General features: G+C 46.2%; 1 protein-coding gene across 1 annotated transcript in view; it reads right to left on the bottom strand.

Annotated features, from left to right (window-relative positions):
* Window positions 1-16,408, bottom strand: part of LOC138983591 (golgin-45-like) — a gene marked incomplete in the record, with an annotated part of 18,796 nt that extends 2,388 nt beyond the window's left edge. The window contains 5 exon segments of the mRNA XM_070356868.1: window positions 1,794-1,922; window positions 2,802-2,924; window positions 12,494-12,695; window positions 13,293-13,907; window positions 16,352-16,408. Coding sequence (XP_070212969.1) covers window positions 1,794-1,922; window positions 2,802-2,924; window positions 12,494-12,695; window positions 13,293-13,872 — 1,034 coding nt within the window.
* Window positions 16,409-16,441: the final 33 nt, after the last annotated feature.

Below are 16,441 nucleotides of genomic sequence, written 5' to 3' on the forward strand. Positions count from 1 at the left end.
TTCTAGGCGCTCTGCAGTGATGCCGTGTGAGATGAAATTTTATACGGCCAGTAATTGCAGCCATTTTGGCGCATATTTACCTTTCACGGCCTATTATTCCAAGTCACACGGGTATAGGTAGACAATTATTAACTGTGCCTAAGCAATTTTGCCAGGAAAGACCCTTTTGTCCATCCTGGGATCTTTAACATGCACACCCAATGTAGTGTACACGGGGGGAGAGTTCGGACACCGAAGAGAGTCTGCACACAAATTTGACTCTGAAATAAATTTTCGCCGAACCTGGGATCGAACTCACGCTGACAGCGGCCAACTGAATACAAATCCAGCGCGCTACCAACTGAGCTATATCCCCGCCCCAGACAATATAACCCTCCCCACTCTCTCTCTCCCCCCATCGATATGGCACCTCTCACAGTCACACAGAAACACACAGATGGAACAGATAAACAGACACAAACACATTCACACACAGACCCCCCCCCCCCCCTCACATTCACACACAGAAGGAACAGAGAAACAGACGGAAACACACACAGATTCCCCCCCCCCTCCCCCCCCCCCCCACAGAAACACACAGATGGAACAGATAAACAGACACAAACACACACAGATGCCCCCCCCCCCTCCCCCCCTTCACAGAAACACACGGAACAGATAAACAGACACAAACACATTCACACAGATAAACAAACACATTCACACACAGATCCCCCCCCCCCTCAAATTCACACACAGATGGAACAGATAAACAGACACAAACACATTCACACACAGATCCCCCCCCTCCCTCACAGAAACACACAGATGGAACAGATAAACAGACACAAACACATTCACACACTGATCCCCCCCCCCCCCCTCACAAAAACACACAGATGGAACAGATAAACAGACACAAACACATTCACACACAGATCCCCCCACCCCCCCCCCCCCCTCACAGAAACACACAGATGGAACAGATAAACAGACACAAACACATTCACACACTGATGCCCCCCCCCCCCCTCACAGAAACACACAGATGGAACAGATAAACAGACACAAACACATTCACACACTGATCCCCCCCCCCTCACAGAAACACACAGATGGAACAGATAAACAGACACAAACACATTCACACACTGATCCCCCCCCCCCCTCACAGAAACACACAGATGGAACAGATAAACAGACACAAACACATTCACACACTGATCCCCCCCCCCCCCTCACAGAAACACACAGATGGAACAGATAAACAGACACAAACACATTCACACACTGATCCCCCCCCCCACCCCCTCACAGAAACACACAGATAAACAGACACAAACACATTCACACACTGATCCCCCCCCCCTCCCTCACAGAAACACACAGATAAACAGACACAAACACATTCACACACAGATTGATTCACCCCCCCCCCCCCCCCCCTTCCCATTTTTTATCTTTAAAAACTCTAACCAAGAAAGAAAAGCACACCACAACGACAAACAAGATCTGAGAAACAAGGCTGCATAACAAAAACGACAATCAATTAAAACCCATACATGTCACAACGCTTCTAAATGTATGACTATCAACAATTAGATGAGAATCCAAATTTCTACGTTGGCCCTGAAGAAACCTTCAAAGGCAAACATTCGACAGATAAGTTGTTTGTAAAATGGTGAGAATCAACAGTCAGATGAAAATCGCATTTTCCAAAAATCCCAAAAGCCTTCAAATCATGCAAAACAAAAAACGACAGTAATGTTGTTTGTGAAATGGCAAGTAACATTATCAGATGAGAAATTATTTACTTGTACGACTGTAGGAGGTTGGCCCGCAGTTCGTATCGCTCATTGAGTAATTCCTGCACACATTGCTGGGAGTCCTGGAACTGACTGCTGTAGAATGCTCGTGCTGCAGCCAGCTCCTCTACCATCACTCTGAAACAGTCAGACCATAAAGGTTAGATTATAGAGGTACAGTCAAACCCGCCCTTGCCGACCACCTCTCAAAAGCAACCACCTGCCCACTACAATTACTCCCAAAGATCCCAGAAGAGTTTTTCTTCTTATAATTCAAATTTCCATAGCGATCACATGTCTATAATGACCACTTTTGGGTCAAACCCTAGGGTGGTTTTTACAGACAGGTTTAACAGTATCTAGAAACCCATAAGATCTCATTCTACAATGCTTTTGTCGCCTGCTTTGAATCCCACTTTAAATTAGGGTACATACAGTGAAACCCTACTATTCATGATTAATAAACTGGAATGTGTTTCAAAGCACCATGGCTAATTATCTAGAATTCCCCAAGACTTAGAGAGTTTTTTTCTTCTTTTTGAAAATGGAAGAAAACAATTCCTTGTGCCTGTGTTTATATATATGCATGTGCTTGTTTACATGTACCCATGTGCATACTCTCATTGCAAAACTCTCAAGAATATAGCCATATACGAAGAAAAAACACATACTGCATTCCAGTTTTAATTTCCGTAAGCCTATTTTATTTCTTCTTCAGACAGCCCAGGTTAAGACTACAGTGGAACCTCCCTTCTAAGACCCCCCAATTTAAGACTACCGCCTTTTTAAGACCTTGTTTTCTCAGACTTTTTGTTCATAACCTCTGTAAAATTACCCCCCAATTTAAGACTACCGCCTTTTTAAGACCTTGTTTTCTCAGACTTTTTGTTCATAACCTCTGTAAAATTACCCCCATTTTAAGACTCCCTCCTTTTTAAGACCTTGTTTTCTCAGATTGTTGTTGGTCTCAAAAGAGGGGTTCCACTGTATCAAATAATATATGCATAAATTTCAGACCTGCTGGCAAGGTATTTGCTGCGCCACATGTCAGCCTGAATGGAAATCTTGTCCAGATTTTCATAGTCTTCAGTCATCTTCTTGGTGAAATCTCCAAGGTTCATCGCAAGTTCGGCACGATCTCTGTGCAACAGAAAAAAGGAGACGGGTGTCTCCATTTAACACATTTCAAATGTAGAGTGTACTGGTAGTTTTCCTACAAGGTATATGTACCACTAGATGAATACCCGCTTCGCCGGGTACGGCTTCGCCGGGAAGAAGTCGAGCCGAATACGCAGCCGGGACCTGGCTTTGCCGGCGCACCGCACGAAGGAAGGGAGATAAACGCGCAAAACACTGGAGAAGAGTAAAAATAGTATAACGGGAATAATTATGGATTGAGCGTTGTCGACAGTGACCTTCTAAAAATAGAAACGGGAATATGGATTGACGCCACACGAAGGAAGGGAGATAAACGCTGAAAACACTGGAGAAGATAAGGAAGAGTTACTGGGAATGGATCCAGAGAAAAACCAAAATCGGTTCAGCGCTGCGCGCTGAGAGCACGTGTTGAAATATCTCATCGAGCAGGTTGTGTCCGGGGTGTAGCTGAATATGGCCACCAAATTTGAAACAGATCCATCGAGAACCTTGGGCGTGCATCGCGGACACACACACACACACACACAAGTCGTATATATAGCTCTTTCTCACTAGCGAGGCCGGAGGTGTGCACGAGTTTCGTCCCTTTGGTTCGGTAAGTTCCGGTTAAGATAGAGGCGGCAGTCGAGCGCATGAACGTGAAAGAATTGAAAGATTTTCTTCGGAAACATGGCCAACTTGTCAGTGGAAAAAAAGAAGAATTAGTGCGCAGAGCAAGAGGCACGTTTCAGCTGCGAAAAGATGGCAAGGATGCTATCGATAATGCTGTGGAAACAAATGATTCAAGTTAGCATTTGACAGACCACTTCGACTGTCAGTGTCACGAACTTGTAGCCTATGTGTTAAATGTTATCAATAATTATTGAGCACACGCGGAATTTGTGCGTGAATCAGTGAGTCCTTTTGATGCTTGGTAGTCATGCATTTATTGTTGTTAACTGGATGTGCGTGTTGTCTAAGGCTAATGTCAGACGGAGCTCGCAAAACACGAAACAAACGCCGAACAAAAGCAAAACAACACACAAAAGCACCATGTTTTGCTTTTGTTCGGCTTTTGTTTCGTGTTTTGCGAGCTCCATCTGACATTAGCCTAAGAGCAGTTTCACATTACCAGTTCATGGCTCTTTAATCGAAAATTTTTAATTAAATTTTCATTTGATTAATATACTTACCCGAGTCACATATTAGCATTGACGCAGTCGAGATGCTAGGTAGACTGAAAAAACGCTATCCCGTCTATAGTATAAGGGAAGCAACCCAAGCAAAAAAGTAGCAAGCTTGCTACCCTGGGTTGCCTCCCGTAGCGTGCATCACGCCACAGATCTCGTACCCAATACGAGACACCCTCATTCGACTTCTAGAATACAAAGAAACTAAAAGCGGGGAAGGTGGGAGGGAATTACCTATGTGACTCGGGTAAGTATATTAATCAAATGAAAATTTAATTAAAAATTTTCGATTAAATTACATATTCTTACTCCGAGTCACATATTAGCAGATAACTCCAACAAGGTGGTGGGTAAGATCAAAAAGTTCAAACTCACTCTAAAGTTCTGGAGAGACAAAAGCCAGCTGCCGCCAAGGAAGGAACAGGCCGAGACCCATCCTGACAGAGGGCAGCAATGTCTGCAGAACCTGATAAGACAAAATCCTAGCGCCAGAAGCTGTGCGCAGGACATCATCCAAACCCCATAGGCAAAAAAGGCCAAGGCCCTGGAAAAGAGCTCAGGCCGAGCCGAGGGAAAGATAGCCTAAGCTATGACAAGGCGGAAGGCAAGAAAATCCCTTGCCGAGAAACTGGCCCACTGCCAAAAGTCAGGAAAGGATCCCGTGAGAAAGCAACCACTGACTCACTCTAAACCCTTGCCAGGAACTGGCCCACTGCCAAAGGACAGAATCGGACCGAGAACCACCCTGATTGACAGCCGAGATGTCTCTCAGGCAAGAATGCGAAAGACAACCTCAGAGAGCCAGTAAGCTGTGCCCAGCACTTCTTCCAATTTTCTGAACCGTAAAACAGTCCGGAAAAGGACCCCAGTCTTGGATAAACCCGACCAAGTAGAGGGAAGGACAAGCTGCCCCCCCCCCCCCCCCTTAAATGGAAGGAAATGCTAATGGCCTGGAAAAGATCCGTGCGTAAGGTTGCCGGCTAAGCCCTGAAAAGGACCGACCCTCACGGAGACCATAAGGCAAACATGCCAAAGTAAGAAAACTTTGGGATGGAGTGAGGCCCAAAGGCCGTTGAGAGAACAGTCAGCTCCGGAAGAGTGACCAAACTCCAAACCGGAAAGAGAGAGACGCCTGAGTATCAAGTACCAGGGTCCACCTCAATGAGCAAAACTCAAGGGAGACGGTCACCAGTCGTCCCTTGCCCCTCCCTGCGCAAGCAGAGAGAGGGGTAAAAAAGGGGACGAAGCGACCTAAGGTAGTGCCTAAGCACCGCAAATGCGGACCCGCAGTGGCCAAATCCTAATGTGACCGGAGACCGGAAACAAAATGACGAAAGCCAGCGTGATCTCAGAGCAGACTGCTTGTAGGTAATTGAAAATGAATCAAAAAACCCGAAACAGAAAGGACGAAGCTGGTAAGAAAGACGGAAAACCGTGAAGCGAACCAGCCGTCAGCCTCCCGAGACCAGAGTTCTCAGTAATAGTCATAGTTGCAAGTGAAGAAGGGGTGACCAGGCCGGAAGCCCAACCCGGCAGAAATCGTCCCAACTCACATCATGCAAGCATGATGGAGAAGAGGAAGAGACGAAATCCGCAGTCACAAGAACCAATTGCCAAAGTCGCAACACGACAGGCAGGAGACTATAACACAGGCTAAGGCCGAGAGCCTTGCTGCCCGTAGGCCGGCCATTGCGCCAAAGTACTCAAAGTACACAGGCACAGTAAGAAACCAAAGTTTCGGCCGCCGAAAAAGATGCTGGCCTAGAGGCCAGCACCGAGAAAACTGGAACATTAGCTAGACCTCTGCCCACAAAGGGGAGGAGTAGCCAAAAAAAAAAAAAAAAAAAAAAAAAAAAAAAAACCTGAGAAAAAGTGACAAGCCAAGAATGACTTCTCAAACATGCGTTGCCCAGACAATGCACCCTCAGGAAAATCTGAATGTTACTTCCGAGGCCAACTCAAGTGAACCTTAAGTTTGGACGAAACACCAGAACGCGTCTGATCGCTAGAGAAAGACAAAGTCAGACTCGGCGAAAGACAAACCTGGACCAAGTCCAGAAGCTGGTGGCAAGAGAAAACGGGGAAGCCCAAAGGCAGAAACCCCCCTTTAAACGGAAATCGACCTCTCAGCACCCATACGCTGGGAAAGAGAAAGAATGTCGAAGCCCGAAGCCACAAGCACAAGGAAAACAACAACCACCACCTCCAACGGATGAAATGGCTGTTGCTCCCGCCGAGGCTAAAACCCCGAAGCCCTAAGGCCGGCTGTTGTTTCAAAAACCCAGCGTCCTATGACGGCTGTGAAAGAAACAATCTCACCTGAGCTGAGGACGTAGGCCGCTTAGGCTGAGTCCGCTAGGTATAGCCTGCTTAGGAGCGGCCTGCTTTTGCTGCTTTCAAATTGAAGCTCAAAAGAAGGGAACCGCTGTTCTCTGTTGGTCTCAATCCCCTGCTTCTGGCATGAGAGGCCAGGCTGCCGGAGAGAGACCGTCCACCAAGGATGACGAACTGAGAATGTTCCTTGTCGACTCCTCAGAAAACCGGGAGTGGGCAAGAAACAAGTCCCTTCCGCACGAGACCGCATGGAAATAGCGCAGAGAGGACAGCCTCATCTGTGCCTCGTTCACCCTTGTAAGTGTGGAGAGGAGTGAGACACTTCCTCCGCGTCCTGCCCTTTACTAAGGGGAAAGGGCGCCAAGGAATCTGCCAGAGCGCGGCGAGAAAGCGCCCGCAGGAGAGTCTCGGAAATGGAACTGAGTTCCAAAAGTTGTCAGCCCCCTTCCTCAGAGAATAGGAGATTCTGCCCATAGAACGGCAGAACCGAATCCTTCCTCAACGGCTTCGTAAGAAGCAAAAGAAGTTCCGGCGTGACCGAAAAACGGTGCACGCGGACGGGGAAAGGCCAACAGGCAGCTACGAGACGACCTTGGCCAAGGCAACTTCCTCTGGTCCGCTAAGGGCACGAAGGAGGAAGCCTGCGCAGGAGCGGCAAGGCATTCCGATGCCAGCTCCGAAGCTGAACCCTGAGGAACCAGCAACGAAACCGACGCCGGAGGCCACCCCCTGTCGAAGAGGGGGGCTCGGCGAAAAGGCAAAAAGGCGAAAAGCTACTAAGGGCGATTCTTCAAACCAGAAGTAGCTGCTTCCTCTTTGCCGACCGAAGTCCTTCCTGTTGGCAATCGATTGTGCTCATTCCCTAACTGAGAGGAGGATGAGAGGAATCAAAACCAAGGAAAGTGGGAGAGAGGAGCTCGCGGCCACCACCGGAGTGTGTGGATGCTGCTGTCCCAACAGAGGCAAGAAGCCTGTATGCCCATAGGGCAAGCCTTGTTCGAAATTCACCGGCGACCAAACGGAAGCAGCGGGAACTGAACCGGAAAATCCGGGAGGAGCCGGAAGTGCGGCAGCAACAGCAGCGCTATGCCAAAGCTGGTGCTGAGCCACCTACGAGCTGAAGCTCGGAACCCAAAGGTAGGCCGTAGGCCAGAACCGGAAGTGACAGTAACCTGTGCACTACCCGCTTGACCTACCCTCCTGCCAAGGCCGGAAGCGAAGCTGCCGGAAATGGCTGCCGTGCAAAGGGCAAAGCTCAAACCGGAAAGGGCCATGGGCTGCCCACACCCCGATGAACTAACATTTCCAGCCGGAGCCGGAAGAGAAGCTGTCGCGGACGACTGCTTACGTATAGCGCAGCTCAAGCCGGATGGGATCATTATTTGTCCACCTTCCAACGAGGCACTACTTCCGTGAACCGGAAGTGCCGCTGTCGCGTACGACTGCCGACGTAAGGCAAGGCTCGAACCGGACGTGACAGTAGCCTGTGCACTAACCAGTGAACCTACACTTCCGGTCGGAACCGGAAGAACAGCTGTCGCGGGCGACCGCTGTCATAGGACAAGGCTCGAGCCAGACGTGACAGTAGTCTGTGCACTAGCAAGTGAACCTCTACTTCCGGCCGGAGCTGGAAGCGGCTGCCGCGAACGACTGCTGACGTAAATTCGGAAGCTGGCCAGAGCCGCCGAAGGCAGCTGCTCCTCGTACACGGACCCGAAGTCCGAAACGCCACCTGAAGGGGACGGCTCATAGCCAAAAGAACCCGACAAATGACGCTGCGAGGGAAGGCCGTAAGCCGAACGCCCATCCTGTTGGCCATCGATGAAACTCGCACCCCTGACTAAGAGGAAGATGAGAGTCACCAACGACCGAAGGCAGCTGAAGAGAGGAGCTAGCGGCCACCACCAAAGTGGGTGGCTGCTGCTGTCCCAACAGAGGCAAAAAGCCTGTATGCCCAGGAGAACCACCGTATTCGAAATTCACCGGCGACACAACGGAAGCAGCGGGAACCGAACCGGAAAAGCCGGGAGGAGCAGGGAGTGCAGACGCAACAGCAGAACTATGCCATAGCTGGTGCTGAGGAGTCTGCAAGCCACAACCCGGAAGCCCTAGGCCGGAACCGGAAGTGACAGATGACTGTGCACGACCCGTTTGACCTACATTTCCTGCCCAGGCAGGAAGAGCAGCTGCCGGAAACGGCTGCTGTAGCAGGGCAAGGCTCGAACCGGAAGGGACCATGGGCTGTCCGCAAACCAGTGAACCAACACTTCCGGCCGGAGCCGGAAGCGAAGCTGCCGCGGACGGCTGCTTACGTAATTCGTAGCTCAAACCGGCAGGGACCATGGTCTGTCCGCTGTCCAGTGAACCACTACTTCCGGCCGGAGCCGGAAGGGAAGCTGCCGCGGACGGCTGCTTACGTAATTCGTAGCTCAAACCGGCAGGGACCATGGTCTGTCCGCTGTCCAGTGAACCACTACTTCCGGCCGGAGCCGGAAGGGAAGCTGCCGCGGACGGCTGCTTACGTAATTCGTAGCTCAAACCGGCAGGGACCATGGTCTGTCCGCTGTCCAGTGAACCACTACTTCCGGCCGGAGCCGGAAGTGCAGCTGCCGCGGACGGCTGCTGCGAGCACATACCTTGTGACGACCGTATCCCAAAAGGGACCTGCTCAGGTGCACTCCCGCAAGCGGTAGCCACCGAGCGCCGGCCGAGAAGAGAAACGCCTCCCTGTTCACCGCCTCCAGCACCAACGCCGAAGCCAGCAGGCTGGACAGGTGATCCGGAAACAACAGGAACACAGGAAGCCAACGACCGAGGGTCGCACACCCCCGGGAGGGAGGCAGAGCTGGAAACAGGGTCCGTCCGCGCCATCTCAATTTCTGGAAGCAAAGAGGACAAAAGGCTAGCCACAAGAGTGCCAGCCTCCGGCACAGGCGCCGGGTTCGAAACGGACGTGGTAGCGGTAATGCCCGCCGCCCGCGAGCCAGACGAAGTTTCCTCCGGCGCCGAAATGGGCACCGAAAAAACGAAGTTAGTCTTCGGGTCAGAAACGTGAACCGTGGGGTTCCTAGCCGAAGAAGTAGAAGCCGAGGACTTAGGTTTGCCAGGGCCTTTGCCCTTACTCTCGGCCTTAGCCGCTCGCTTTTTCTCACTATCAGACATGCTGTCACGCGAGAAAACAAACTACTGAAAATACACAAGTCTCTAGGACGTTAAAACTTCAGCAGAATAAACTAGCACAAAGTACAAGTTACAAGCAGGTAATAGTGCTACTGGTCGACGCTAAAAGTCCGAGCACGGACCCAAACTAACCAGCAAAAAACACCACGTGTGAGCGAAAAATGGCGACCAAAATGGCGGCCACAGCAACAAACTACCGAGCAAAATTCACAAGTCCGCGGACGAGAAAATTCTCAGCAGAATGGCAAAGCAAACAACAACAAAATGGAACAATCTCACCGCTAGAAACAGCTATGAGCAGACGGGGAGCCGAGGCTGGTGGGTGTCAAGCAGACAGCAAACAACAGCCTAGGAGCGAAATCAAGCACGACCTGTCTCTCTGGCTGAAAGATGTCGAATGAGGGTGTCTCGTATTGGGTACGAGATCTGTGGCGTGATGCACGCTACGGGAGGCAACCCAGGGTAGCAAGCTTGCTACTTTTTTGCTTGGGTTGCTTCCCTTATACTATAGACGGGATAGCGTTTTTTCAGTCTACCTAGCATCTCGACTGCGTCAATGCTAATATGTGACTCGGAGTAAGAATATGTAATTTAATGTTACTTCAGTTGTTTTACTTTACATTGTTTACCAACTTTGTTAAACTGTATATGTTTTAGATAAATAAAACCCAAACTGTATCACCTGCGTCTGTTGAAGTGTGTGTGATTATCTGTAAAACAAGTCATTCATCAAGCTTCAGATTCATCATGTCTTTATTCTTTGAATACATATATAATTATATAATACACTGCATTGTCGTTCCTCGGCAAATATTTCAGCCAACTGTGAATAAAAAACAAAATGTAATCATACACAGGTAATAAATATTTTTCCCTTAAAAACATAAAAAGCATAGATACACACCACACAAACCCTATTTATAATTTCATGTACATAATCCCACTCCTTACAACACACGCTCACACCTGGTTGGTTTGCGTTCAACTTCTCAGACATAGTCAGGCATGAAAATTCTCCGTATTTTTGAAAAAAATAAACCGTATTTTTTTTATTTTCCGTATCTTTCCTTTTTTTTTTGAATTCTTTTTTTTGAATTTTTTTTTTTTTTTGTTAAATTTTTTTTTTTTTTTCCTAGTCATAGTTATAGTAAAATAGTTTTGGGGCCATGTTTGAATCCAATTTTAAGGCTCAGATAGCCCCAGATTGCACCAAATTGCACCCTTGAAAAAAAAAAAAATTCCGGGGGGGCATGCCCCCGGACCTCCCTAGAAGTCTTGGCGCTTTGCGCCTGCGAAACTTGGCACTACGCGCCTTCGAATTTTGTTTTCAGTATTTTTTATTTTTCAGTTTTCATGCCTGATATTTTAACTGGATACAAAAATTTGGAGTACAAACCAGCATCAGTTTTCATGCATACTAGTTTTATAATTTCTGTCTTCCATGCATTGGGAATGTAAGCATCAATGAGTGACATACACAGAGTCAATGACTGAGATTTATAGTGACACTAGAGACTACAGTCATACTGAGACACGGCAGTCCTTCTTACAGCTCATGTGCCTGTTACTGTTTCACACAGACAAGAGCAAAATGCACTAATGATTGAAGGAAGTATGTTGTACAACAACATTCTTTTACACTTTTATGTACATGAACAAATAATACCCATCTGATTAACTAGACGAGAAAGTCACTCTGTCAAGTTGCACAAAATCATTTTCTAAAAGAAAGAGTAAGACGTAGGCGCTGCTCCCAAGCTCTTTTCAGTTGCTTGTTTGTTGGAAGTTTATGTAGCCTGACAACTCTTCCTTCAATAATTTTTCCACGATAGTTATGGCAAATGACACAGTACTGCTTTCCACCACCACACACTCTGAGCGAGCTTTCTTTCAGTGCAGACGCCATGATGTAGAAGATACCGGAACTAACCCAGCGTTTCTCCTTCGTTGAAGAGCATGGAAAGATAACTCGTACTTGACTAGAAGTGAGAAAGAGCTATATATAGTCAACACTGAAAGTTCAGTGCATTCTTTTACTTATAGAAATTACAACACCAAGAAAAGCATGAAAAGTAATACTTGCTAGGTTTGTACTCAATCTCAGGTAATTAAATTTAAATGCAGATATATATATATACAGGTATACACAACTACACATGTTTGTATGCTAAGTATTATTACTTGATGGTGGTTTGAGTATTTCTATTAGTATTAGGAAAGCATGTACAGGTGTGTAGAAAAGAGACAAAATCAAAAGGGTGTCAAATTCTGGATTTACTGACGCAGGATCCTTAACAAAATAAATGTATGCACACCTGCATTGAAATAAATAAACTTTTTGGAACTTTTTGGATGCATTTTTTGACAAAAAATAATAATGATGAAAGTCGCTTGTTATTCTCTCAGATGCAAGGAGATTGATTCCGTATGGGGGCCCGGTAGCTCAGTTGGTAGAGCACTGGACTTGTGATCGGAAGGTCGCAGGTTCGAATTCGGGCCGGGACGGACACGGGTCAACTTTATGTGCAGACCCAGAGACGGAAGCCATGTCCCACCCCCGTGTCATCACAATGGCACGTAAAAGACCTTGGTCATTCTGCCATAAGTGCAGGTGGCTGAATACACCTAAACACGCAGACACCTGGGTAGCGCGACTCCGTTGCTGCTAGCTTTCCACTGGGAGGAAGCGACCCGAATTTCCCAGCGATGGGACAATAAAGTAATGAAAATGAAAAAAACAACCAAAAAAAACTCTGGCTTACTCCATTACACATGTTGTATGCATTGAGAGCGCTTACTTCCCTTGGTTATTTGATTTTTTTGACCAATGTACAGGAAAAGAATCACCTCTACATTTGTTACACCCACCTGGCCAGATTTTCCACCTTTCTTTCAAAGTCATCACCAACAGAAGCCACCAGAAGTCGTTTGATTTCTGCGTTCACTTGAAGCTGGACTTCCAGCTGTGCTTTCAGCATCTCAATTTCCTTCTCTGCTCTCTCCAGCTTTTCTGCCGTGCTGGGTCCTTCCACAGCATATGCCAGCAAAGCAGCGTCCGGGACAGGGATGTCTGAATAAGGCAGAGAAAGAATCAACACATTATTTCAGGGATGATATCTGAAAATGATTGTAGTAAAAAAACAATACGCTTGAGTTTCAGTTTCAGTATCTTATAAAGATACATGTATTTTCATTTTTTTCAAACTTTTTTCTCTCTTGCAGTTGCATTGGTGTTGAAGAAATCTTCAAATCAGAAACTCGTGGTTCCCTGAAGCCAACTTTCTAAGTTTCTATAAGTATAACTCTCTTACAAGTTACAACTTCTACACCATATTGTACCTGTTTTAAGTCTATGACTGGATGTCTCTTGCACTTGTAGAAAATGTTTATTCCTTGCAACTTATTATTGCAGAGGAGGCATGGACAAATATGCAAGTCACATCAATATTTTTGTTAAATGTTGTTCTTTCAAGGATTATTATGCTACTGCTAGCATGGAAGTTCCAAACCTATCAGTATCACAATACCGGCAATATTCAAAGATCTATTGCATGCCACAGCCTCCTCAATCAACAATGTTAAAATTGCAAACAACTTTAAAATAATTGTGATGAAGCTTTCGGCTTTGCCTAGCTATAACCTGGATACATTCTTTCCCAGTTCTTACCATTAGCTTCAGAGTAGACGACAGGAGCACTCTGCAGAAACGTCACTGGCAATGCTCCACTCTTGCCTTCCAGTACAGCTTCGGCGGTTGGTGCACCTGCATTCCCAGAAGCTCCAAGATCAAATTTCACTGCACCCTTTTCCTGACTCGCTGTCCCAGGACGCAAGTTTGGAGCAACGACAGCAGCCATGGGTCTCACTGCACCTGAAATGTCTGTTTGCCTTGCTGACAAAGAAAACGGCCTAATGGCAGCTGATCTTCTGTCTGCACCACTGTGCAGGGATGACTCCGAGTTTGGTCTGTGCATGGTGCTAGATATTCTTGGTGCTGCCGAACCATTGTGTGAGTTGTCGGGCAGTGAAGTCTGTGGATATGGTTGGCTGACATACGTGTTCTGTGTGGTAGGAGTTGAGCTCTGCACAGTGGGTGTTGAGCTCAAGTTGGCACTTTGTGTACTCTGTGGGGGCGTCTTTGTGGCTGGGGCTTCCTTGGGCAATTTCCTGGCTTGAAAGTTGTACTTGGGTAAAGGTTGTCGCAAGAGAACTGTTTCTGGTGAAGCATTCTGTTGGTTTTTGGACATGGTACCAATTAGCTGATGGCAGCTGGGTGTGTGGTCTGAAAAAACAAAACAAAAAAAGTGATAATTGTAAAAATTGTAAACTGCAACATGTATTACCACACAAAATACAAAGAACTGTGACATGCGTATAAGAGTATACGAAGAACAGATGCATGTTTCTTTCACTTTCAGGCAAGACTTTCTCGTGAAGCTAGGAGTAGGAGGCGAGAGCATGTATGTATATGAAAAAGTTTGATGGCTAGCTACCCAAGAATAAAACACCATTGGTTAATACCGAAAAGGTCATCTGCACTGTTCGGTAAACAGCCATGAACAGCCAATCGAATTGGCATCAGTGCGGCGGCCATTTTTTCTCTCGTAGCAAACACCTCCAAGGCTTCCTAGCGTTCTCTCGCCAAATCCTAGCGTTCCTCGCAGCGATAATTGCTCAAGAAACAGTACTTCCTTGCCCCACTCGCCAATTCTCGCCTTAAAGAAACTGGGGACAGTAACATGAGTATAAGAGTATCAATTTCAAACTACAGGAGAAAATGGTTTAAAATGAACATATGTGCAGTGCAGAACTCAATCCCCAAATGCAGTGTACGTCAGGGATGTTGCCACAAATTCATACCTATAAGACAAATGTCCTGAGCTGCTTTCAGACATTTTAATAGGACATTATCATTTTGTGCAAAACACAAAATCATATGCACACACACCTATCACTAAGTATAATATGCACCAACATTGTGTGCGTATATTGTTTTATTACTTTTGTTTCAAACAGGACACACTCAAAAAAGAAACAAACAAACTAAAAAGCAACCAAAAACTTCAGCACTCTTACTTTGATTGGCACACAAACTGCATGATTTCCTGACAGAGCTTTTTCTTGACAGATTTGATAGTTTGCCTATATAGATGGCGTCTTTGCTGTCAAATTCTAACCTGTGCAGGGTCAGCCATGAATAGTTAACCTTTATTAAAAGACTGTTTGTGTGAATTTCCTGCTGTACCGACACCATCTACAAGTGACGAAACTTTACTTTTCGTGATTGTGGAGGTTTCAGTGGCGACACTGTCGATCATTGGCACTGTCATTTTCCAGAATGATGCTAGCCGTGTTTTCCCATGTTTTTGGCCCTAATGTGGCACACAATGCTGTGTAAACGCCAAACGTGTTCAGCTTTTGCTGTTCTTTTGCAGGCTTTAGTTTTTTTCGGTGGCATTTAATTCAGTGCCGTGCGCTTCATCTCTAACCGAAAGCAAATTAAAGCAGACGCAAGCCTTGGTTAGTTGGAGTTGTCTCCCGTACTCCTAACTTTAGTGTGCTGGTACTAAGACAGGTGCACCCAAACCGCAAACGGAAAACGCAAGATCTGCACTGCACAACTTCAGTGCACCTGTACGCGAGAACGCTTGGTCGCTTTTTGAAGATTTCTATCATGAAAGTAACATTATCAAATAATGTGGAGCTCTTATCGGACAATGACCGCGCTCAGTTGAAAACGATAGGACATCTAACCGCCATGCGGCTATGAGATGAGAATAGGACATTTGAGCATTTTAATCGGTCTATGTCCGATGTCCGATGCCTAACGACATCCCTGGTACGTCTTTTCAGTTTTCTCTTTGTCTTACACAGTTACATACTTACATTACAAAGGAAAAAAGCATATATAATTTAAATGCTTAGGCTGAAGGCTACAATTTCAAGCAACTACGGGTGACTAGTAATAGTTAGTTCGTCTGCTTTCGTTTTCACTCGATCTTTTATTCTCCCAAAATGTGTGTACTGTATTTGATGAAAAAAAAGGGGGTTGCATTTTTTTTTTAAATAAGAGTAAGACAAGCTGCTGACGAAATGTATGGGCAACAATTTGGAAAAATCAAGTACTTTTCAATGACTTTTTAACAAAACTCTATTTTCAAGCACTTTTCAAGGCCTGGAAAGGGTTTTCCAATTTTCAAGGAGTTTTCCAGGGTTCAAGGACTCTGTCCGAACCCTGCAATTTACAAACATTACTGCACAACCAAGCGACACATGCGGTCATTTTATTTACCAGTGTTTGGGGATGTAAATGTTATTTTCGCAGTGTAATTAATTAAGACGATTTAAGAAATTAAGATAAAAACACTTTACAGGCTGGCAGTGGCAATTTTTCTTGACAAGCACAGCCCTGAAGACTAAGAGTTACTAAGAGACACTTTTTTTTAAATTCACAGACTCAGTAACACCGATGCTGAGAGTAAATTTGGTATGGTAGGAAAGAGATTGAATGGATCTCGTCAAAGTTGTTACTTTAAGTACTTGAAAAAACACTCGTAAAAGTACTGAAAGTGAAACAGCTGACACTGACGAACACATTTGGTTTATTCAGCAGAACAATCAGAGGTGAGCCATTACTTACAAAGTGTTTGAATTCATAAAACACTATGGTTTTTTTTTGGAAATGTACCACCCTGCTTCCAAAATATTGCACGACAAAACACTTACCCCGACTGTGATACCGAAAACTCGTAAAAATATGTTGACACTTTCCGAACGCCCCGGAAGCGGTACTGAACCGGATGTGCGATGGCGGAA

This window comes from Littorina saxatilis, linkage group LG13, assembly GCF_037325665.1.
Source record: "Littorina saxatilis isolate snail1 linkage group LG13, US_GU_Lsax_2.0, whole genome shotgun sequence".
Lineage (NCBI taxonomy): Eukaryota > Metazoa > Mollusca > Gastropoda > Littorinimorpha > Littorinidae > Littorina > Littorina saxatilis.